Consider the following 26,001-nt stretch of genomic DNA (forward strand, 5'->3'; position numbering starts at 1 on the left):
GAGCTGTAAAAGGAATAAATTCTGGGAGAGATAAATTTACAACAGTACTCTGGAAAATCCCCTGTTTTGGAATGATAGCAATGATTTTTATGTTAGTATTTCTGATGTGTTTTCTATTGGTATTTTGCTTTTAATTAAAGCCCCTACATCAGTTTTGAACTAGATTCACTGGAGTTCCTCACAAGACACCACTGTTTGGACTTTCAGCAAGTGTCATTTGCTGGTTTGTATCCCTCATCCATGGCTAGAGTCACTGAGGACCTGAGAAAATTCCTAAGACCATTTCAGAGACTTGCAATTATGAACAGACTTGACTTAATCACAGTTTCCTCACACCTCATGTCAATGACTGCTCAACCTGTAAGTCATAAGGCCAAAGTTATATTCGCCTGAACCTGCTGTCTCCTCCACTTGGCATCTTATATTTATAGAGTAATTCTACCCTGGGAAAGCTCAGTGCACTCACCAAAAGACATGAAATATCTCCAACCTGTAGCTCTGATCAGAGCCTGCAAGTGAGCCATTTACAGCCATCCCATTGGGACACAAGGGGAAATGCTCAATTTTGAGCAAAAGTATGAGATGAGCCAGGATTATTTATTCATGTGTTGGAGCTAGAAATCTCTTTTTTTTCCGTCTCTCAAAGGGCTTTTTTCTCTAGTAACATGTGTTCGTGCATGTCTAGGAAGCAGAAACTGAAGAGAAAGCTTTATCAAGAGGAACAAACCACTTGGAGATTCTCCAGATTTTAGGAACTCAGGACAAGAACAGAGACTGATTTTTCAGGAGGCAGGTGGCCGTCGTACTTTCAGTCAGTGCCAAATTTATTCATTCAGCCTGGAAAATCTCAGGCTGACCGTTTGCTAGACACCAAAGTTCTGTTATAAGGACTGTCTGAAGTACTTTTGGGTATAAGCCCAATTTAAACCAAGCTGAATTCAGCCCTGCCTTCCCTCTGAGCTGGGTGGGTACAGGGAAGGTCCACTTTGCACGGAATATCTCTGTCATATCAGACTGCTGTGACTGAGCTAATATCCTCCTCTGCATGTCTCAGCACCTGGATATCTAGCATCTTGCCAGCTCAGGAGGCAAGCAGAGCAAGCGCCCACATACATCACAGCTTCACCCCATGGATTTCCAGTGAGATACCAGCTCTCAGGTGGCAAAAGTGCTACCAAAAATGGCTTACGAGTTCCTAGACCACACAGAGGTATCATATGAGGTTTTGATGAGATTTGCTCTTGCTGGAGAGGCAGGGGTGACCCTAAGATAAAAGCAAGCACTTCCCAATACCCTGATTTTAAGTGACAGTATGTGTTTAGGAAAGCCTTTCCTCTTTTTCCTTTTTTTTTTTCTTTTTTTTTCAAGTTTTGTTTTCAGCCCTATGAAGAAGATAACAAAGGATGGTATGTCCCCAGAGCACACTGATGTGTCACTGTGGATGCCAATCCCCACAGACGCTCCCGATGTTATTAATTTTTAAAACAAACTTGCTGATTGAGGTTCTGACTGCCTTTAAATTGTCTCTACAAGGAGACTGTGTACTAATTAACCCACAGAAACAATCAATGATGTACCTTTTTCAAGTTTCAGGGTGATTAGAATATGAAAATGAAGAGCACAATGGTGCAGATGTTTTAAAATCACAGCAGACAGCAATTAGTGACATGGGAACCAGCTGCTTATCTCTCCAGATAAAGCCTCTTAATAGGGAATTACACTTGACGAGCCATTACACAGATGGATCTGCGAATGATTTAAAGAGGGGGCGTTGTAGTATTAACTTTGATTTGCAAGCCAGATTCTTGACAAGCTTTATGTGTGTTACCTCCTCAAAAAGGTGCATTTGGAGCGGGGGGACCATCTCTTTAAGCACAGATTTCTTTTTTTTAAGATGTTGGGTTTCTCTAAATGTTTTTTTTTTTTTTCAAGTTTTATTCTTTTTTTATTTGGCTTTTTAAAATAATAATTGTTATTATTTTACTAGGCCCTTGATTTTGTTGTTGCCATCTCCTCCCAGTTTTTGCATTTGGATTGGAAGCAGCATGTGAGTTTAGATGGAAGCTCAGTCAAGGGAAGGAGGAGGCAGACTGAAGCATCCAGTAGTTAAATTAAGAGTGCCTGAGGGATGGATTCTGCTGCTGGGTACTACTTGAAGAGTAGGATGTTGCCCCTCGTGGGACTGGTATAGTCTCATCTCAGCTGCAAGGGCTGCATGCCAGAATAAAACTGTTATGGGGAGTAATCTGTTCTGCAGGGGCAGGGTTGCACAGAATCAGAGGGACAGGTATAAACACACAGCATAAAACTGCTTCTTGTCTATGACCAGTGATCACCAGAGTATGGGGTCTATCCTGCTCATCCACCAGGGCCAAAGATGAGGCCTGAAACTCATGAGTTTGTCATTCAAATCATATTCTACTAATAGGAGGTTTAAAATTTTATTCTTATAGTCTAGGGTTTAGCATGTGCTGGATCAGGTTGCTCAAGCCTCTTTGCAGTTACAAAAGCTATCGTCTTCTTTATGTGCATTTTATTTTCTTAAAAGGAAAGTTGGGATTTTTAACCTACTGAAAACATCCAGTAAACTGTGTATGAAGAGAAATATTGACCAAGTATGCTGAGCTGTAGTGAAATTACATGGGTTAATTTACACTTCTACTTCCACAAAAGAAGAAGGAGCAGACTCTCAGTGCAGAATAGCTGGCTGTGGAAGAAAATCCCATTTAATGAAAGGGCAAATGACAAGCAGAGGCTAGCACTAAGTTTGAAGAATTTTTAGGGTCTCGTAAACCGAAAAGTAAATAAAGACAAATCCTTCTGTTTTCATGAAAAAAGCCCACTATTCTTGATGCTGGTCTCAGCCAGCTGCCGTAGGAACTCTATCCGAGTCAACTGGCCCATGGAGCTGGAGTATATTGCACGCTTACTGACAAATAAAGTAAAGAATTTGGGTGAAAGTTATCAAGATATAGGTTTCTGAAGATTCCTTCACCATCCTGACAGCTCTGGCATCCTCTGTCAGCTTAGCAGAGTCTTGGCTTAGCTGAGCTGGGCCTCATTGGCTTTTGGGCATGGTGCTCACATAGCAGGGAAAATTGAAGCCTAATCATTAGGACCAGTGGGATCGAACAGCAGCCCAGATGGATACATGGGGAATAAAATACACTCGGCTGCATTACTTTCAACTTACTTAGTAGTGCTTTTAGGTAAACATATCCATTGCAGCCACTGAAACACAACCTGCTGCGGCCAAACAGTCTGTAGTTACTGTGCTGCAGAAGAATTATTTTTGGGTGGTATGGATGTGTCTGGCAAGGTAGAGTCAATAAATGTTATGCTGGAAGAAGTTCCATGAGGAAACCCAGCAGACTGTAATGTGCTTGGGCAGATATATAGTTCTGACATCCCGCTTAGGAAATGGAGTCCCCTGATCCTGCAGACCGGTCATTTTTTGAAGGCCTGTTGAAATTGGAGTGCTTATCTGCGTGATTAAATGCCTCCAGAGTTGGCACCTTTGATGACATAGGCATATCTTTCTCATGAATTTTAAGATCGATGTGGTGGTGGCCTGTGCTGCTGGAGCAATGACAGGGCTATCATTAGGGATGTGTTGGGAGTTGCATCATCACTATATAATGTGCAGGCCAAGGAAATGAGGCTGGAGGAGCCAAGCCATATATCAGCATTCATTGCTGATCTATAGCTGGCCTCTCCATTCTGAGCCCTTATTAACTGCCTTAAAATATAGATCTGAGATTATTGCTCCTTCTAGACCACGGATCTCCATGTGTGATAGACATGGAGGGACCAGTTACCAGAGTGTGATGGTTTTGTTCCCTGCTGTAACCCTCTTTCTTATTTTTATCTTTTTTTTTTCTCCTCTTCCAAATTAAATGTTTCAGGTCATTCAGTTTCACAGCTCAGCACTTGGGAAGTAAAATGGGTGTAAGAAGCTGGTTTGGCTGCAGCCAGCAGGCTGGGATCCATTCAGAAACAATCTGGCCCTGCCTCAGTGCGGGTCCTGGGGCCCAAGAGAGGTCTTAGCCTAGCATTTCCAGGGCTTCTCCACATCACAAATCATGGTACCTCGAGAAGATGAAGTTTTATGTGAGGCTGGAGTGAAGGGCAGCCATCTCCCCCTGGGACATCACCAGGGGATGGCCCACCCATCTCCTTGTGCCAGGACACCCAGCCTAGTGTCTGGGCAGCAGGAGAAGCCCAAGTGGCTCAGGCAAAACAGATCTCAGGAGCTTTGGGATCAGTTTAAAATAATTAAAATAAAACAAGCTGTAAAACTCCAGTGCTGGTGCTGCTGGTTCCCACACCACCCCTGGACTCATCCCAAGATGTGGGCACAAGTGGGCCCCCTTTCTTGGAGGAGGGCACCAATGTGGGTTGTGTTCTCTGTGCGCTGCAGGGCTCTTGTGTGGGAGGGCACTGTAAGGAAGGGGAGGAGAAGGATTCATTCCCCAAGGGGTGTTTATGCTTTTGGGTCTTTTCTCAGGCTGAAGAAACCGGGTGTCACTCACCCACGACATCTGCAGCTCCACCGCAGCTGCATGCTTTCGTTCTCGCACTCCACGATTCCTGGAAATCTCTGTTTTCCCTGAGCATGGCTGGTCCATGTGCACGACAGCTGAACTATCTACAGGATTTAAGAGTCCCTGATTGCTGCTCAGACAATGGACCAGAACAACTTCATAGTTATTGCCGATTCCAGGAAAGACACATGTCCATATTTATATGGGCATGAAAGATAGTTCAGCATCAATTTGTCAATAACGTGCATGTTTAGTGGCCACTAGATAATGCACCATGAACTCAGAGCTGTCTAGTCCTTATCAAACCTCTCTGAAGTTGCTCAAAAGTAGGGACACCTCATTTTCCAACTCAGAGCCCTCATGCCCTTTTGCCAGCTTGTCCCAAAATTTCTGTTGCAAACACCCCAAAGTGAGATCTAATGGGCTACTGACAGAAACTTAATTGTACCAGGGTGTTTGCAGGAACACAACACACGTAGCAGTTATTTTCTACTTTCTACTGGTCTTTCCTTGGTTATGTTTTAATTTTAAGTCTCATCATGTATTTGACTTTCTCAACACTGTCCGTATTTTGTACACCTAGTAGTGCTTGCAGTACCAGGTATACAAAAGCAGTTGCACAGTCTGACCCAGAGCTTTACAAAATAAAAGCTGCAAAATAAAATTAAAAAAAAAAAAAACAGATCTACGAAAGAAAGTAAAAAACAAACAGATGGATACTTTTGCTTTAAAAGGAAAAAGTTACAGCTGTAGTAAACAAATTTTTTTTTTTAGCTGGAGGCCCACCAAGAGAAAAACGGTAGATTTTCTTTTGCTCTGTAAGAGTCTTCAGCATAATTCTGCCCTTGCTGTAACCTCTGGGTCTTAAAGAGCTCCTGTCAGATTAGAAATCATGTTGAAAATATCTCTCACCAACATTGCAAATAGCAGAGTTTTAAAATGGAAAGGGAGTAATGCAAATCTTGAACCTGCCAAGTGTGCCTCACACACTTGACGCTATGCATATGATTTTAAGCACTAAGTATGTGGGGATGGCTTCCATGTGGAAATTCAAGTAAATCTTAGCAGAATCTGCCTTCATAGGGAAGTGGACCCATGGGTTTTTTCTCTTGTTTGTTACAACTTCCAAGATAATTTTTCAGTTTCCTTGTTTACAATAATGAGTTTAATTGCTGCTGTTGAGCCTCAAGTTCTGTGAGCAATTATTTTTCAGGAAAAAGGCATTCTCACCAGGAGGCTGAGTTGCACCATTCATCCATTGAAAGGGAATATTTCACTTGTGTTTTAAATTAAAAATCAATAGAATATTTTCCTTTAACAATTTAACAAAACTTCTTTATTGCACATAAAATCTAAATGTAAATTTGGCTCAAGTATAGGAATATTTTATAAAGGTTTCTAACTCTTACAAAGACATTGTTATTCACTGCATAAATAAAGAGCTTCAACGAGTGGTTATGAATGGACTGATAAACTAATTTTTTTTTTCCTGTTTATTTTCTGATCCCTTCCAGGTTTATGACAGGCCACAAAAACATTCTGCTCTGCACTATGATCCAGGCCTCCAACAAGACTTCACCAGTGACACCTTAAAATCAAAACACCAGCAGAAAAGTAGCAACCAGCACCACATTGACTGGTCAGCGAGCTCCGACACTGGACCCGCTTCTCAGAGTTGCTTCATCAACACAGAGCCCAGTAGAGAAGCAATTAGTGCCACCAAGGTCTCTGCTCTGGAGCCAGGAGTTTCCTACAGCAAATCCCAGGCCAAGAAGTCCTGCAGCAGCAGCACGTGGGGGCAGCTGTCGGTCAGTAGTAAAGAGCTGGCAATTTGCGGCGCAGTCCCGTCACCCAACGGCATCAGCACAGCCGCCCAGCCTAGCAGTGCCTCTGAGTGCAATGGGCTTTTGCCTCTTGGAGATCAAGAGGGAGGTGTGCAACTGGAGGCCCCCGATCAGCCCGCTGGAAGTACGAAGAAGAAGTCCAGCAAAAAGGACTTGATTAGCCAAACCATCCAAACCACAGACATTGAGTGGGTAAAGAGTGCTCAGAAAGCATTTGACAGCAAATCCCATGACAGCATGGAAGGGAAAAAGGAGTCTTACTCAATGGACAACATGTTGGATACATCACCCTCGAAGCAGAATACCATTTCTGCTAGCAGTTGTGAAAGTGACACCAATCACGTACGAATTACTATCCCAATAAAGTCGCCAACAACTGATGCATCTGGCCACAAAAGGAAAAAGAGGCAATCCATAAAATCCTCTATAGAGAAAACTATCCAGGAGAAAAGCCTGCCTTCTGTGCTTGCTTTGAGCAGTGAAATGGCAAACAGGACCAGCTCTCAACCAGAGGGGAATAAAAAAGATCTTTGAGGCACAAAGCCAGGGAAAGTGATTGAAAATGAGTCCCCCTTAGTAGCTATTGACAGTGGTGTGTTCACGGATAAAGCATCCCCCAACAATGCTGCCCGACTCAGAAAACCTCTACCTGTGACATCCACTCTCCTACCCACCAATCTTTCCACAGCTGGGAAATTACCTGATGTCCAGCACCCCAAACATGCAGCTAAGCGTCGATGGACCTGCAGCAAACCTAAATCTATTCTTCGGGAGACCTCCCTGACGACATCTGAGAAGCTGATGGTGGAGCCTCCTTCAGCCTATCCCATCACACCATCCAGCCCTCTGTACACCAATACAGACAGTCTTACTGTGATCACACCTGTCAAGAAAAAAAGAGGACGACCAAAGAAACAGCCTTTGCTCACTGTTGAAACCATTCATGAGGGAACCTCCACCAGCCCAGTGAGTCCAATCAATCGTGAATTTCCAGGAACAAAGAAAAGGAAGAGGAGAAGGAATCTGGCCAAGTTCGCCCAGATGGTTCCAGGAGAGGACAAGTCCATCAGTGAACTCAAATTTCACAAAAAGGTCGGGAAACTTGGGGTCTTGGATAAGAAGACCATCAAGACAATTAATAAAATGAAAACCCTCAAGAGGAAGAACATTCTCAATCAAATCTTGTCCTCCTGCTCCAGCAGCATAGCTCTGAAAACAAAAGTTCAGCCACCATCTAGTGCTGGGCCAACCACCATTGATGCCAGACTAGGAAAGCAGATCAATGTCAGCAAGAGGGGGACTATCTACATTGGTAAAAAACGGGGCAGAAAGCCAAGGGCAGAGCTGCAACCTCAGCCAGAAGAACCTAAGACAGCCATCAAGCACTCAAGGCCTGTTTCCAGCCAGCCAGAAAACCCAGCAGTGCCTTCCAACCTGCAGTCACTTGTGGCATCGTCACCAGCAGCTATTCATCCGCTTTCAACACAATTAGTGGGGATAAACGGCAACCTCAGCCCTGCAAGCACTGAAACTAATTTTTCAGAGTTAAAAACTATGCCAAATCTTCAACCTATCAGTGCTCTTCCTACAAAAACCCAGAAAGGAATGCACAGTGGAACTTGGAAGCTGTCTCCACCCAGGCTAATGGCTAATTCACCTTCTCACCTCTGTGAAATAGGTTCTCTGAAAGAAGTCACGCTGTCGCCAGTGAGTGAGTCTCATAGCGAGGAAACTATACCGAGCGACAGTGGGATAGGTACAGACAACAACAGTACCTCTGACCAAGCCGAGAAAAGCTCAGAATCCCGCCGGAGATACTCCTTTGATTTCTGCACCCTGGACAATCCAGAGGCTATCCCATCTGACACCAGCACAAAGAACAGGCATGGTCACCGGCAGAAGCATCTCATTGTGGATAACTTTCTCTCTCATGAGAGTATTAAAAAGCCAAAGCACAAGAGGAAAAGGAAAAGCCTGCAGAACAGAGATGACCTCCAGTTTCTGGCAGACCTTGAGGAACTCATCAATAAGTTTCAAGTGTTCAGGATTTCCCATAGAAGTTATACATTTTATCATGAAAATCCATATCCCAGCATCTTCAGGATTAATTTTGATCACTACTACCCTGTGCCATATATCCAGTATGACCCATTGCTCTATCTTCGCAGGACCTCTGATATGAAGTCTAAGAAGAAGCGTGGTAGACCTGCCAAAACCAATGACACCATGACAAAGGTGCCTTTTTTACAAGGGTTCGGTTACCCTATTCCCAGTGGGAGTTACTATGCACCCTATGGAATGCCTTACACATCAATGCCTATGATGAATCTTGGTTACTATGGTCAGTATCCAGCTCCTTTGTACCTGTCTCACACGCTCGGAGCGGCTTCCCCTTTTATGAGACCTACCGTGCCCCCACCCCAGTTCCATGCAAGCTCTCATATGAAGATGTCCACCACTGCCAAACACAAAGCAAAACATGGAGTGCACCTACAAACCCCTGTGGGAATGGGCCTTGGAGACATGCAGTCCTCCTTGGCTCCTCCGAAGGTTGGAGGAACAAGCCTTTCAAGTGGCCGACTTCACAAAAGGAAACACAAACATAAGCACAAGCATAAGGATGAGCGGATATTGGGGACTCACGAAGATCTGAGTGGTCTCTTTGCTAGCAAGTCCTCTGGCTTCTCCAGCCATGCCATCAACGAGAGGCTGAGCGGCTCAGACAAAGACCTGTCCTTGCTCAACGAGAAAAGCAAGCATAAGGAGAAGCAGAAGCACCAGCATTGTGAAACCGGGCACAAAGGCTCAAAGAGTAATTTTGAAGTGGATACGTTGTCTACGCTATCACTTTCTGATGCCCAGCAGTGGTCACAGAGTAAAGATAAAAGTGACTCAAGCAGTGATCCCATTGACTCTTGCACAAAGAGATACTCTGGTAATACTGAGAGTAATGGAAGGTCAGAGTCCCTGGACATGTTTGGTGAAATGAATTCCTCAAGTGAGAAGCGGGACAATGATGCAAGTGGGAATAAAAGAAGAAGCTTTGAAGGCTTTGGAACTTACAGGGAAAAGGACATTCAGCCCTTCAAGACAAATAGGAAGGACAGAAGTACTTTTGATTCTTCAGCCTCTTCAGGTAAGCTTTGTTTTATTCTATTTTACCTTACTGCACTCAAATTTCAATGCTGAACAAAGAGGGACTCACCATTTACAACAAATACATTTATGAGTCAATAACTTCTCTGGCTTTTGTAATTGATGTCATTCTTCAGCCAAACTTAGGGGAGATTGACAAGAATGTTGGCCACATCTTAAGCCCAAAGCTGTAAAATCTTCAAGTTGTTACACAGCACTTCTGTAAATATTTGTCCTGCCTTCACCTATCTCTCATGGCTTGTTGCACTTCTTACTAAAACTCCACCACAGCATTCTTCAACAGCAGCAATTATAATACCTGTTGACAAGGTGGGCATCCCCCTGATCAGTGTCTAACACCACATGATCAAAGTCGTTGTCCAGCCTTTGGGAGAAGAGAAGAGAATCTCTGCTCTGGCCCATAAAGTTACCAAAACCCACTTGTTGATGGGATGGACCAAGCAGGTGGAAACTTGTGAAGCTGTGTCAGTGTCCCGTTAGCGTGGTCTACTGCTGATCCAGAGGCACCCACCATGCTGATGTCTGGGCTGAATATCTGGAGATCCTGGGTACAGTCCTAGTTTAAGTCTGTCACTTCCAGTCGGCAGGTGTCATGTAAAATAATTATCCTGAGCTTTGAGTGGCTGTGGAAGGGAGTGGTGTCATGGAAACAATAAATCCTCACCAATTGACTCTGAAGAGTTTCAGGTCTCATGACTTGGAAATATAAGCTGGGTAGATGAAGAGGGAGGAAGCTCCTATCGGCTGCTAAGGACATCTGTTCCTCTCCTGCAGAGTGGGGAAAAAGGGAATCTGAATCTTGTCTGAGAGACTGAATTGTACTTTACAATAGGGAGCTGCATTTGTGATGACACAGAAGCAGGTGTTTTGCTGTATTATAAATGAATTTAGCTTGGGAGCAAGCCCAGTGCTCCTACACCATCAGATATTTATCACAAAGCAGATTTCACACTTAGTTCTGGAAAGGGGTGAGCTTTGGTGAACTAACCAGTGGTGGATGAGATTCTGATGTGCTAAAAAAGAGCTTCGAAGAAATGTAGTTGATGGCCTTCATAGTTAATAGAGAATTAACTGAGAACACAGAGGGAGCAGAGAATTTGTGTGACCTGCCAATGTAAGGCTCTAAAGTTTTTTACTGTCTTGTAACTGATCAAGTTCCAAAGACTGCTCATGCTTAAGCCACCTAAACATTTCCAATTCCTTCACCAAGACTAGAATCTGGATGGTAGCAGTGAAAGGCAGTCTGAAATGACAGATTACCCCATGAAAACCTTCCTATTCATGATATCAAGTTATAATAGATCAGTTGTGACATCAAAAAATGATACACACAGAAATATGGGAAAAGAGATTCAAATCAGTCTCTGAAGATCAGAGTTGCAACATACCTGACAAAGAACAAAAATATTCTCCACCAAGTGTTGCAGTTGCTATTTAATTAAGGAAGTTGTGTCCTATCACATAGGATTACAAGTCTCCAAAATGTTTAATAACTTTTTCTTTTTTTTAATGGAAATTCACAGTTTTCACAGTCTGATAACAGTCTTTGCATTTGTAGCCTTTTTGCTTTTTGAACAGAAGATGTTTGCTAAATCTGTAATTTTCAATTTAATATGTTTCACTAAGGCATAGCAAACTGTCAAAATTCCCAACACTGTTGAACTCAAATGAGTTTCCACAGTAGGGGCATGATCCTCAGCAGGCTGACTTGAAGATGGAAGTAGGAAAGAAAAAGTCAATTTCATGTTATTTTCCTTCAGTTTATTTCCCATGATGATAAAAGTATAAGATGGAGGGCTAGAACTTGCAGTAGGAGCTCCATTAGATTTGCAGTTTAAACTTTTTAAACTGGTTCTCATTTAAACTGCAATTATTACTTTTATTTATTTTGCTCTTCATGATTACAGCCGCACAGCATTCCCTATGACCTAATCCATCAAATCTCAGATTATTAATTTATTTCTTCATTGTCATGCTATTATTTACATGGAAAAATCATCAGCAGTTGCTAAGCAGAGACAGATAACCAGAGCCATACCTTGCACTACAAGGAAAAATACTAAAACTAAACAGCTCTGCCAAGAAAGGCCTGGAGCCAAGACTGCTCATTAAAGCCTAGGAACATCTGTCTGCTTATGACTGCCTAAGATCTCAGTGCAGCTTTTTTTCTTCTCTGCCTTTGACCTTCACTGAGATTCCCAGCAGAGGTCTGCACTTGAGTCTAGCCATAACTACTTAACCAGTTCCCACAGAGGGAGGATTACACTCTTCCGTGATAACCTTGACCTTCTTTCTCCTAACTCACCTTGCATTTCCCTGAGGAGGTTAAACACGGATTGACTAATCAGAAAAATAAAAGGTAAAGGAAAAAAAAAAAAAAAAGAAGACATGAGAACATATATATCTGTCCCAGGAGGCAACTTCCACAGCCTGATTGCTCTTTCCTTTCAGTATTGTCATCTTCCACAAGTCAAAAATAATATATAACAGAGATAAGAGGAGACATCCTGAATATTCTGGTGAAAGCTGAAAATAGATTTACATCACAATTTCAGTGTTATCTTTACTGCATGGGTATTTTGGTGTACTCAGTACTGCCATTTGCAACTTCATTGCGTGGTTCTGGAGATAAAATATGTAGCAAAACCTACCCACACTCAGTGGATATATCTGTGATGAGAGGGATGAGAGAACCATTTATTGTTCTTTGGTGTTCGGGCCATGCAGTTTGTTTCAGTGTGGTGTGCAGCTGCAGGTACTATTGCATTGCTGTTAATTTATGGTTTTGTCTGTGTTGTGACAACACTTGGCCACTTCTAAAAAGTTTGGTATTCCTTGGTGGTAAGTAGTGATCCTGCATATGGTAGAAAACAGTCCTGTTGTACAATCTTGGAACTTAAGTATGATTTTATTATCTAGAAAGATACAGGACATAAAGGGAAGAGTTGTCTTTCTTACCTTTTGGAGAAGCTCTTTGAAGTCCTGGTGCAAGAAAGGTGCCTGGCACAGGTTGCCCAGGGAAATTATGGATGTCCCGTTCCTGGAAGTGTTCATGTACCAGGTTGGGGTTTGAGTACTTGGGCTAGTGGAAGGTGTCCCAGATCAACCCAGGGGTTTGGAAATAGATGACCTTTAAAGGTGCCTTCCAACCAAATTATTCCATGATTCTGTGATTTGATGCAGAAATCTGAGCCCAAAGTAAAGGGCACCATTGAGAGAGCATCACCAGTCACTTGGTTGGTCACAACAGAAGTCCATTTCTTGTCCTGCACCAACGTGGACAATCACTGGCCATTCTTTAGTGGAGGCCTTATGGGCTTTGACTCAGTGTACATCTCTTGGGACCACTTTGGGTTAAAAGTGCAGTTCTAGTGCATATGCCTAATTTCCCTGTGGCCTGACTGTTTCCACATCATTGTTCTAGAGAAGCTGGTGTCTCTTCCATAATAACAAGTTAATAAGTCTTCCCACCCACTCCTCATGACCTGTTGCTTCCTGATGTCTTTTTCTGAAATTTCTATTTTTGCCAAATTTCTTGTGCTCATCTAACCCTCCTGCATTTAGAAAGACTAATTAATCAAAACTAATTACACACTGCTTTTCTATTTAGCTGAAGACTATTCCAGTGGCATTAGCCTGGCCTACAGGCAAGAATACAGCAGAAAGTGTTTCAGATCCTGCCTTGTCACAGACATGATGTCATTTGGGCACATCCTAGACTGAACTGTAAAGTTGTGTGCAGCAAGCATTGGCTCAGTTGACTCCCTCCTTCACAGAGTCAGAGATACAGCTCGCACACTTGTGAAATGGCCTTGGAGTCCCTCTGGCACTGTGTGACCTGAGGCACTGTGCACAGCTGGATGGCTGAGCCTTTCATCTGCTTCCTAGGAGTTACTAGCGCCCCAGGTGAGGGACCCAGGGAGAGGTCACAGATTGGTGCTGCAGCTGGGCTGGGGAGATTGAGAGTAGAGCTCTGTTTCAAAGAGGCCCTTGTGGTAAACTCCACATCTCCTTGTCAAGTGTCTGCCTGTTTCATGATACTGGAGAAGAGATTTCCATTGCTGATCAGCAGTCTCGATGCCATAGCTTGTGCCACAGAAAAAAAAGCAAGATGAGTTGCCTCTTCCCCTTTTCCTTAGGTGGAATAATGAGGAAAAGCACCTTTAACCTTTTAAGGTGCAGAGATAAGATGGCAATTTGCATGTACAACCTGTCAGGCTATGTCCTAGTTACAATCACTGCAGACCAGGATGTATCTGGAGGTGAAGCAGAGGTTGAGAGTTGCTATATCCAGGACTGCATTTCTTCCTTTCTTTGTAATGAGACCAATCAAGGTCTGTGCTACCTTACTGTCACAGTATTTCTGCCTCCTGTTTTTATTAAGCAAGGATAATATAAACAAAGATTGTCTAGCTTGCATATTGGGCACCATGGCTCAAAGATCAGCTAGGAAGTACATTGGTTTTATCAGATACAGCACAGACACCATGCATAGTAAACTTACAGGAATATAAAGTTAATCATACACAGCTACTAGGAAAGCAGTAATCATCAGTCTCTGAATGCTGGATAGCTAGCATGACAAACATGCTTTACAAATTAATGCTTAACTTACCTACAAACCTCCCAGGCCTTCCCCCATCAATGTCCAGCAGCGCTACAAGCTGAATTTCTTCTGACTTGACCTTTCCTCCTCATTTGGTTTGTATGGTGCTGGTTTTACTCTTGAAGGAACAGTATCAGCTTTAGCCTTGATCGGGCACCGTTTTACTCTGAGAAGGGATCAGTATTTCAGTAGTGGATAAGCATATTTGTTCTTCTTAATGTATGTGGCAGATGTAGGTAAATAATGTTAGCCAACTGCCTTATTAATTAAACTTTGCTGATTTTTTGGATATATTTTTCATATAATAATACTTTCCACAAGTAATCTATTATTTTACATAGGTCTGGAATCACAATATTAGTTCATTGTTCTTCAGTGAACGCACTATTTCAGTGATAGTGGAAACAGTAGGACCGCACTCTTGGACCCAGTGTTTTGGGTCACTTACGACAAGAAGGATGTTGAGGTTCTGGAACATTCAGAGAAGGGCAGCAGACCTGGAGAAGTGTCTGGAGCACAAGTCTGATGAGGAGGGGCTGAGGGAGCTGGGAAAGGGGTTCAGCCTGGAGCAAAGGAGGCTCAGGGGTGACCTTGTGTCTCTGCACAACTCCCTGACAGGAGGGGGCAGCCAGGTGGCAGTTGGTCTCAATGTGCTCCAGGTAACAAGCAATAAGAAAAAAGGAAATGGCCTCAATGTGCTCCAGGACAGATTTAGATTGGATGTTAGGGAAAATTTCTTCATTGAAAATGTTGTCAAACATTGGAACTGGATGCCCAGGGAAGTGGTGGAGTGACTGTCTCTGGAAGCGTCCAAAAAGCTTGTAAAAGCGGTGATTAGAGACATGATTTGGCCTTGTCAGTGCTAGGGGAATGATTGGGCTCCGTGATCTTAGGAGTTTTCTACAACTTTCATGATTTTCTGTTTCTATGATCATCATGTGGGATGAACATTCTCTCATCTGACCAGCTTAAAGACATAAATTGAATGCTTATACTGGCTGAGTCTTGCACATATACTCATGGATGCACATTATCACACTGAAAAAAGACAGAAGAAGTGAATATCAGGTGATGAAGTTGAATAGATATCCAGCAAAACACATAAATAAGTCACCTGGCTTTCTTCAATAGCAAAGATTTGACTCAACAGGACTTGTGTTTTGTATGGCATTATGTGCATCAATTCAGGGACAAACTGATGCATGGTCTAGGATTTGCAGACCCATCTTCCATATCATAATTTTTTCACGTAACTGCAGAAAAAATGTCTTAATTGCAGTTAACCTCAGTGTTTGACTGGGTAAAGGGGATAAAAGCACTTTCGTGCCACAGAGTGCCACAGTGAGCTCTGATACTCACCGATGCCCAGTGAATACAGCATTAGACCCACGACAGTGTTTGAAGTGGATGAGAGAAGAGCCAGGTAATAACTTCACTGACTAAGGATGTACAGAGTATTAGCCACCCTCCCATTCCCCACCTCTGCCTCTGCTGTGGCTTTCTCAGACACCCCAGGCTCCTACATAGCTTCCAGCAACTGCAAAAGTTTTCCAAGCCCCAGTGTTAGTAGGGGTTGTTCCCTCCCATTGTGTCCTGTGGTGAGGGACAGGCACTGTACAGTTACAGGGCGAGTGTTTGTGCTATCTGGCCCATAAAAGTTACCATCAGAGCTTTAAAAAAAACCCATTATTTGTAAATACAGTTGCATTCATCAAAACAGCTGTTTAGGCCCCTGAATGTTTAGGAAACCAAACAAACCAAACAAACCAAAACAAACCAAAACTACTGAAACTACTTCCAAAAACATTATCTGGCTCATTTAGAATAAATATCCTTCTTGTTTTCCACTAAATTTCCTATCAGTCCTGTGGAGAGGAGACCAAGCCAGCATGACTATTGCTCCTTTCTGCCTGTGGTGTATCCTAAAGGGACACGCTGCTGATGGGGAAAGTGAAGCAAAGCTTTCCTTGAAAGTGTTTTGATTAAGGCAATTGAAATACAGTGACTTTTGTCATTGTTGTTGTTGTTTTAATGCTACCTCTTGATTTACTGTGTTGCTTCCAATGTCTGCACTGACCAAGAAGAGAAGAAGCAGGGGGGAAGCTGGACTGGGAGAGGAAGCAGGACCATTTATCACCCAACCCAACTTTTATTTCCTCTCTTAATGATTGTATGTTTATTGCACTGCCTGAGGCTCAGTACAAAGTCTTTTAGACCAGCGATGAATTAATCAAATTAAATGCTGTGACCCTTTTGCTTTTTGGGAGTGTTACAAGCCTCCCAGCACCCTGCCTAATTTCTGCTTCTTGCTTTGCTCTCTGTCCAACAGTCAAGCAGTTCTTCCTTCACAACTTGGCTTCTGCCAGCTATTTATCTTCACTCTCTCTGGCCAATGCCAGAATGTCTTGTTTGAAGTTTTTATTCAGACCACTGCTAGTTTATGAAGTTGTGCAGATTCCACGTTGGGTGTGCAGCTGCTTCACGTCAGGCACAATTGGCCTCTGCTGGGCTCTTGGCTTTAAAAGGCAATAAAGAATCGCGGCCAGATTCTCATCTCGGCCCAGCATAAATCAAGCGTCTCCCCATTGAAATTAGTGAGGTTGACTTCAGGAGTGAAGTATCTACTGAGGGAGAAGGAGAGTGTGGGGCTGGAAAGTTCCATCTGCTTCTTCAGTGGCATACTAGAGCAGGACACTTGGCACCTGCCAGGTACTGGAAACAGCCTTGGTTCAACATTTATAAGATTTTCTTATCTCAGGGGAAGTGGGTCTGTTAAGACTTTGATGGTGCCAGCCTGGGTACTTGTGTAAGTGTCAGCTTAAGACGAGTCAGAGGGAAAAGTGTGGTTTTTAGCTCTGGACTATACACAATACTGTTTCTTGGCACTGATGATATAGGTGCAAGACAAGAGGTCTGTTCAGATGAATGGAGGAGGTTAAACAAAGCAATGGCTGCAGCTTCACTGTAAACCCCTTGATCAGTGTGACTCAAAGCTGGGCATAGGAAAATCTGAGCTTAAGGCATCTGTCAGTGAGAGGGGTCCTAATGCACTCAGAGCAACCTGCATCCTGTCCTACTCAGCTGCAAAAGGGAGAGTTGGGGTCCAGAACATGATCTGAGGCTGCTCCTCCATCCTCACTGCCTTCCAGGAGTTTTATATCCATGTGTCACAGCAAGAGAAAACTTAAAAGGGCTCAGTCTGCCTGATTGCAATAACGATGTTGGACGACAAAAGGAAAAAGAATGTTCTGTTTTAAGGTCTCAACAAGAAGGAAGTCAGAATAATTCCCCTATAGATCAAGGGCTGAGGGGAGGGGTGGGAAAGGAAAGCTTTGACTGTCCATGGAGGGGTCTTTACACAACCTCAACGGCTTGAAAAGACCCATAATAAGAAACTCATAAAGACTCATAATAAGAAGCATCAGTGATTTGTCATTGAGAGCATGCACCTGGGCATAGATCCCCACAGGCTTTTGTAGCTGCACTGAGTCTGACCAAGCTTTCTCAAGGCACAGTGCAAATTTCAAGAGGCTTCAGGAGTGTGTGCAGTGCAGAGTTAACTGTCAAGCAAGGGCAGGACTGGATGGCTCAAAGGGATTTGCTAATGAGCTATCAAGCTGTGGGTCACTGGTTGAAATTTAATCTGTAAGAACAGTGACAGAAAATCAAATCAAAGTGCTGACGTCAGAGTGATGGTGGAGCAGCAGCGAAAGCATTGCTGGTGCCTTATGCAGCACACAGAGGCAGCTTAAATAAACTGGGAGCAAACTGTGAGGAGCTTGTCAGGTTGATCCCAACTGCAAAATACAGCTCAGTCAATTTGTGTTACCCCTGTCAGCAACTCACTTGTCTTTGTTGCCATTTGCAAGCAGATGCACTATCTCCTCAGAGAATCTGACCCAAACTCAGCCTTACATAGCACTGAAAACAGACTTGTGGAGACACCTGGGTAGAGTTTGCTCAGCAAAGAGTGTCACAGAATGTGAATCAGCAATGTACCACAAAGCTCAGTAGCTTGTGGTGCTGCTGATGAAGTTTTTATTGTGAATAGGCCCTACATTGAGGTCAGTAGTAATGACTTTCCCACACTCAGCTCCCGAGGAAACTTGGTGGTTTCACCATAGCTTTCTGAGGGCTGGGGACAGCCCACATTACTGCAGGCTCTTGAACCAGCTCTTATGGTTTTCACGGTTACCAGAGGGAAGGTTGAGGAAGGAAGGGACAGGAATACCAGATGCCCTCAGCAGTGGTAGTGGTACTGGGTGGGTTAGCATGTAGGCTCAGGAAGGCTTATTCTGGTACCTCTCACCCCTCTGATGTTGTCCTCTTCACTGATTTTTAGAGAGAATTCAGTGGTCCTTCTTCTGGTCTCAAGCAGCTGAGCTGAGGATACAGAATTTCTCCAGATGGCACAGACTTACCGTTACAGCTCTGTGTCTCTGGCCTTCCCCACCTCCACTGTAGGCAGGAAAGGGAGCAATAGTCAGCATTATTTTTTGTGCCAGCTATGATTAGCTGGCATAAAGAGCACTTAAGTAAGTTGACACCGCCTTTGAGTTACTTGATTTGCTAAAAAAAAGGAAGGAAAAAAAATCCCTGGACTACTCCAGGGTGTCTTTGCTGCCTGAAGTCTCATCTGTACCAGTAAAAACTTGGGATGAGGTCAGTTGTAGAAAGTTTGTCATCCAAATATTTGTTTAATCTCTATTAAAAAAAAAAAAGCCTTGGAGAGCAACAAGTTAAAAAAAATTGTTAAACTCCAGATTCACGCAGATTTCCTGTTTTGCTTCTTAACAAAACCTCAAAACCACCTTGAACAAGTTTCCCACCTCAGCTGAGGGTGGAGTTGTGTACTCCCCACACGTGGCCTCCTGAAGCACACCCAGAGAGGGCAGCACAACTCCTTTGGCACGGTGGGGCTGAGTTTACTGCTCGCAGGGCAGTCAACATGTGTGCCTGTGCTTGGCTGCCCACAGGAGCTTCTGACTCAGCCAGTTATGCTGGAAAACTTTAACTTTCCTGTTTCCAGCAGAACAGACTGAACAGTAGAGATGTGTCAGGCAAAATCTGGAAGCAGTTGATAAAGGGATGCCTCCCCAAGATATTAGGCAGATATCGGCTGCTGTCAGTACACTGCTGTAATTCCATTGGTTTGATCTACTGAGACAACATCTTGGTAAATAAGAGGAGCAGGGAAATATATTGCACTGAAATTAATGGTTTGCTGCCTGACCTCCTCTTAAATGAATTCATTGCAATCTGAACCAATGTGTGTGTTTTGCAAACCCAGCATTCCTTGGCTCCTACACTGCATCATGACATGACTTTAGGCGGTGAGGAAGATCTTATTTGTGATACAGTAGTGTAGCCTGGGAACTCTGGATGGAGTTATGGCATTTGGGTGTGTGATTCTAAGTAACAATAAGCAGTGCTTAACATTTCCTCCCACATGAGAAGCGCACCCATTAAAAGTTTAGCCAAGTCAGCTGTGCAAGTTCTTGCACAAAAAGACAATCTGCTAAAGAGCTAATAGGAGCCACTCTTATGTCAAAGAGTGGGTAGAGCATGCATTAACCCAAATTCCCCTTCTCTGCTGCTAAACAGTGAAGAGTCTTGCTGAGATCAAAGAGAGCCCTAGCAGGTAAAAATGGTAATAAATCAGGCTCAAGCCTAGGTTCAGGACTCATGAGTCGTTTTCTCATCTCTGTTCCTGAGACACTGCATAGCTTGAAGAAGTCAGTGAATGTGATTTAGACCATTCATGAGTCAACCTAAGTCCCTGTGAGAATGAACTAGATGCATCTAAGTCCCAGGGAATGGCTCAGTCTGTTTCATCTGAAGAGAGAAACCTACCTCCCGGAGAAACTGATTGTTGCATACAAATCTGGACAGTGTGTTTTAGACCTAAGAGTAACTTAAACACATAACCATATGGTTTCATTTGTGTTCAGTGACTGACAGCCTGTGACAGTCCATCATGACTCACAGGTGGGTAAGAAGCGGCTAATATCTCCCGAGGTGTTGAAAAGGGCCCACATCATTAAGCCACAGTTTGACCAAACCCACCAGTTTCAGGTGATATCAAGTAGGCACAGAACTCCAAAGCAAGAAAAATTTGGAGCATGTTCAGACTCTTTATGTGGTCCAAAGCAGAGAGACAATCTATGACTCTGAACTGCTTGATGCAGACTGGTTTGTGGTCACACAGCTAAGAGCTGGGAGCAGCTGGAGTGGGCAGACCAACCTACACCACGCAACACTTGATCCTGATCTCCACTGGACAACATCTCCCTGTAGACCTGTTGCAAAATTCTAAGTATTTCTGGGTTTGTAGGTTTGGGGATTTGTGTTTGGGTTTTGTTTGTTTGTTTGTTTGTTTCCTAATACAGATGCCAAAATGTTGGGTTTTTTGCAGCCTTCTGCTTCCTGTGTGCTCTGAGGAGTGACAGGAGGGCTGTTGAAGTTTGAGGCTTCAGGCTAGCACTGCAATATTGCACCAGGTAAAGAGTCAAAGCTGTGTGATGCTTGTCCAGGCTGTGCCTGGAGCAGAACCTGTAGCATGCAGGTCAGCTTTGCCATGCTCAGCCTTCCTCTCAGATGGACCAAATGGCTCCCTAATGGCCAGCTAATGACTGCAGAGTGTGGAGGACCTGGGTACCAGGGTACAGGAGACATGTCAGTCTGGCAGTGTGGCAGAACCCAGGCATTCCTAAGTGGCAGCTAAGTCTGGGTCACCAGGGAATGCCTGTTCCACAGCCTAACTCAATTTATGCCATTTATGATAGAGCTCTTAAACAGAGCTTTACAAGTAAAACACCTCCCCATTTACTGGGTTGATCTCTCTAGTTTCTGCATCTCACACTGCTGGTTGAGGAGTGGTTGACCTTGGTACCTCCACTCCAGCTTTACCTGTCTCCTGGAATGGATGGAGCAATGGGAAATGCTGGGGTCAGACCCCCTTGGGCTGGACAGCCTAGACCTCTATGTTTTTATTTTCGGGATGAGTGCTCAAATAATTAACATCTTGTGCTTCCTCCCACTTATCCCACAACCTGGGTGCTTGCCCTTCAGAGGGGAATTTATATTTTGATTCCCACGTAAGCAGGTTTGCACACCGTTGAGCCTTGAATTAAGCAATTACCCAGCCACACTTGTGAGAATTATACTTCTAGTGCTTATCCCTAGAGTGGCTGCATGTAACCACACTAAATCATCCCATGAAGGGCCCACAGCTCTCCATTCTGTTGATGGAGAAATGTGTGAACATCACTTGTGTCCTACTTCAGAGGCATCTGTCAGTGCCTTGCCTGTATGGTTTGCACAGGCACCTGCCCTAAGAGATCTGAATCATTCTGCTGGAGCCAAGCACCTATTTTATTTTAGATGTTGCAATGAATAAATTGAGTGCCTAAAGCAGGCAGTCTCAATCTGGCCTTCAGGGTCTCCACGTTCACTGGCTGATATAATGAGAAAATAGTCATTGCCCAACTCATAGAGCTGTTGCAAGGTTTTAATTAATTAATACTGGAAAGACTTTGAACCATAGGGAATGAAAAGGGGTTTACAAACCAAGTGTATTATTATGACTTGGTGGCACTTTCTACTTCACTTTCACACCGTACCTGAGCAGAGCACAGGGCGGCTGCATCCTCTGATTCATCATGAATCACGAAGAAGAATACTTAAAATGTGGATGGTATTGATGTATTTACACTAGTTAAAATGTTACAGGGAAAAGGGATTAATTCTCACTCCAAGAATGCTGTCCAAAGTGCTGGCAGCTCTCCTTTTTTTTATAACTCTCGGTATTAAACTATCTCTAGTGGAGTCCTCAGTCAGCTTGTACTCAGTGTTTAACCAAGGTGTGCCAGAACGGAGCTGGAGATATGAGACTCCTACCAAGATTTGCAGAGGACCTAATTACTCCCCAGTGACAGTGTTGGCTAGCACAGGTTCTCATTCTCAGCACTGTAGTCCCCCAGGTAGCTTTAGGTCTTCCATTTCTCTAGCATGATTGATGTTAATTATAGCCATGCAGTTGCAATGGTGGGCAAGACACCCAGGAGAAGTTGGTATTCCCGAAGCCCTCGTTGTGCTTAGCATCAGATTAGCACACAAAACTCCTTGGGCTAAGTCCCTTGGCAGGTCACACCGTTTCATCAAATTACAAAGTAGCTCATCAGGCTCCCAGTCTTATTCCTCCTACATGTAAATGAAAAAATATTATAAACGTACTCACTAAGCACTTTGCCTCCACTGCTATATGAAACACAGGTAAAGGCTACAGGGTAAAGACAGGAGAGGGAACATCTGCTACTAAACTCCAGATGATGTCACAAAACACCCAAGGGATGCTCCCACTCCTCTGGTCATCAGGAAGAGATGGTCTCAGGAGGAGGTGGCTGAAGGGCCATTCAGATGTCTGGAGTAGATCTCCTGCACCAAGGATACATCTTTTCATCTACATACCATGTTCTTGCCAGATTTTTATGCTCCTCACAGCGTGCAAGAGGAATCCTGGCATTGCTGCCTGGCCCTCATGCGTCGGTCCTGGCAGTGTTCTTTCCACTGAACTGGACCCAGTAAAGGACCCCTTTGTAGTGACTCTTCACACAGATGGACACTCATTTTTCCAACATCTTTTTGTAACTAGAAAGCATCATCCTTTCTGTTATTATCCCAGAGAAGCTGTGATTGCCCCATCCCTGGAAGTGTCCAAGGCCAGGCTGGATGTGTCTTGGAGCAACCTGGGATAGTGGAAGGTGTCCCTGCCCATGGTCCATGGTCTTTAAGGTCCCTTCCAACCAAAGTCATTCTATGATTCTGTGATTATCATCCTTATGCCTTATGACATTATCAAAGTAGAATTAACATTTGCCCCCCAGGGGCAATTCAGGGAATAAGAGATGTCTAATAAGAGATGTCTAATTCAGGGAATAAGAGATGTCCTGAACATCAAGTAAAATTTTTAATTCTCTGGCAGTCAGTGGAGTCTCAGGTAAAATGGCCACTTTTAGTCAAGTTCAGACAGGAGTGAATGTCACAAGAGCGCATCTCCCAATGAGAATTCACAAGCCAGGGGAGTTTGTGCTCTTGTTACATATGCTGCTAAATATTCTGCCTAATTTGTACCTGGTGCTTTTCAGCAGCAAATCTCAGACACGTTTTACAAGAGAGGTCAGCATATTTACCCTCATTTCACAGGCGGATAAGCCAAGGTGCAGGGAGATCTAATGCCAGAAGCTTGGTGTCAGAGCGAGAAACAGCTAATTGCAACAGACTTAAATGCATCATTGTCCATGAGTGTCATCATTCTTACTTATAATAATTCTTATTGCACCATCAACCATAGAGCTGTGCAGACACACCAAAGACAGGAATAGAGCAGTACTGACTTCTTCTCTACAGATAAGGATGTGCTCTCCAGAGATTTTTTTTTTCCCCTACAGAAATGATAAATGACTTAAAGAAGAGCAGGTGCCATTTCTCCACCTGGGTGATTATGCCCAGAGGCAATAGAAGTAATTTTTAGGATATGGTTCTCCTCCTATTTACATCAAGATAGCAGCAATACTTATTTTAACACAATTTCCAAGAGACTTTATTTTTAGATCTTGTCCACATAGTATCATTCTGAAATCCTTGCCTCACTCAAAAAAAAAAATAAAGACATTTCAATGGGAACATGAAATTTACTGGAAGAATTATTGCTGCCTCACAAATATGTACTGATAGCCCAAGAAGACAGTGATCCTTTCTTTCCCATAATGAGAAATGCTTCAAATCTATAAAGCATCTCTAATATTTTACTTTAAAAGATAAAATCACAAGTTGGGTTACCTTTCAGTAGGAAGTTTATAGGTTTTCCAGCTCTTAAGGGGCTCCTTTGGGAGTCTTATTTCATCCAAATGATATTGTTGTCTTGATGACTATCACACTCCTATAGGAAAATTTGTCAGTGGGGCATAATATCAGTTTAAAAGATCCTAGAAAACAATACAAAATTGAATAAGGAAAAAAAAAAAGAAGAAGAAAAAAAAAATGAGGGCATAATATGAAGTTTGTGAAATGCACACAAGAAAAATCCGGTTGCCATAAAGACTGGTCAGCTACATGTATTTCTATAAGCAAATGTCAACTCAGTGTGCTACACTTCTCTGTTTTATTTAATTACCATCTTTCAGATGAAACCTAATAATTACTGTACTGCATTTACCTCATCAGGTATCCCACCCAAAGAATATGGAAGACGTGTAGAAATTAAAAAATGGCACAATGTGTCCATGGAAAGCATCTTTTCCTCCTTCCCCTGAATAACAGATTATTTTTTGTCCTTGTGAATCATTTTTTATATCCCTTTTGTTTCTCTCCCAGCATAATAATAAATATTCTTGCTACCTACACTTTGGAAACTCATGGGGTATTTTCTGTCTTCATAATACTTCTGCAAAATCCTTCCCCAGGAAGCAAAAGTTGAAATGTGACCATTCTATTACGAACAAAAACATTAAAGAAGAGAGCCCTCATGGAAACCAATTTTAGAGTAATAGCAATGATTCATGAAGTATGAGGCTCAGCAGAGAAAAACCATGAGCAGGAACGAGATTTTAATAAGGATGCATCTTCCTTTATACTAAGTTAAACCTTGAGAAAAGTACTTTTATATTATCAGAATGCCTTCAGCACTGGATGTTGCCAAAGGAGATGAAGTTTACAAACAAAATAAATTTATTCGTTAATGGGCAGCCACATCTCAGGAGGAGACTGACAGAGGTGTAGTGGTGTTCTTAAATCCTACACACATTTTAGGGATTGGAAGACTATGCCTAGCACAAGGACAGATATCTGGAATTACTCTTTTTTTTTTTTGCTTCCCTAATTTAGGTTGCTCTAACTAAGATTTTATATATATATTTATACTGAAGAAATAGATTTTCCAGACTGTCTGCCAAGAAACCCATAAGAGCCATCTAACAATGTGCAACTTATGAGTGCCTTTTTTCTCAGCAATAAGTGATATTTTTCAGGCTGAAGAATGACATCCCTTGGGTTTTCATGTGCTTCCTTTTTTTTCTTTTTGGCAGAGCTATTTTGTTGCACAATGATAATATATTTATTGAGACTTTTAACTTACAGTCTTAGACAGGCCTTTGGTGGCTGGGGGAAGTCATGACAGTGAAAAAGATTTCTCTCTGAGAAACAATATCCCATTTTAACCATAACATCTGGCCAAAATTTGAATGATATCTTGAGACTCTATCATGAAGATATGTGTAGATCACCTACTAAAGACCAGCACAAAGCTGATTTTGATAGTTTAGGAATCCAGAAGAAGTCCTGTTGGACAAGCTTGTGATGGTAATATTGTCATACATCTTCATTTTAAATTTCATCGGTCAATATTTATTTTATTTATTTATGTAGATCAAGACACCCTTCCCTTAGACATACTGCAAATGATACTACCAGGTTTGGACACATGAATTAACAGCTCACCACCTACTCCACATGATTCTCAATCATCTGTGGAACTGCACTCCTTACTTCCAGTGTCCATTTATCCTTCACCTTTTCCCCTGAACTAGGAAATTGTTGGGTTTAAAAGGAGAAAAAAACAGGAGATGTATACATGTTACAGCTCCATTCTTCATGAGAATTTTTTGATGTCAAAAGAAGCAATGCGTATCCACAGAGCTTTACACAACCTAATTAATGACCAGTTGACACTGTGCCTCTAATTGTCCGCAACTGGAAGCAAAAATGCCCCCTGTGAGCCAAAGCTGATTAATGCTATTCGTTGATGAATTTTTTTTTTTTTTTTTTAAATAGGAGCCCAGGGAGATCCACAACA

At 42.9% G+C, this 26,001-nt stretch overlaps 1 protein-coding gene across 1 annotated transcript in view; it reads left to right on the plus strand.

The window, feature by feature from the left end:
• Window positions 1-26,001, plus strand: part of SETBP1 (SET binding protein 1) — a 251,743-nt gene that overhangs the window by 163,608 nt on the left and 62,134 nt on the right. Inside the window, 1 exon segment of the mRNA XM_008637718.2 lies at window positions 6,059-9,524. Within this exon segment, the coding sequence (XP_008635940.1) occupies window positions 6,059-9,524 (3,466 nt within the window).

Source organism: Corvus brachyrhynchos, unplaced genomic scaffold (assembly GCF_000691975.1).
Source record: "Corvus brachyrhynchos isolate BGI_N302 unplaced genomic scaffold, ASM69197v1 scaffold907, whole genome shotgun sequence".
NCBI lineage: Eukaryota > Metazoa > Chordata > Aves > Passeriformes > Corvidae > Corvus > Corvus brachyrhynchos.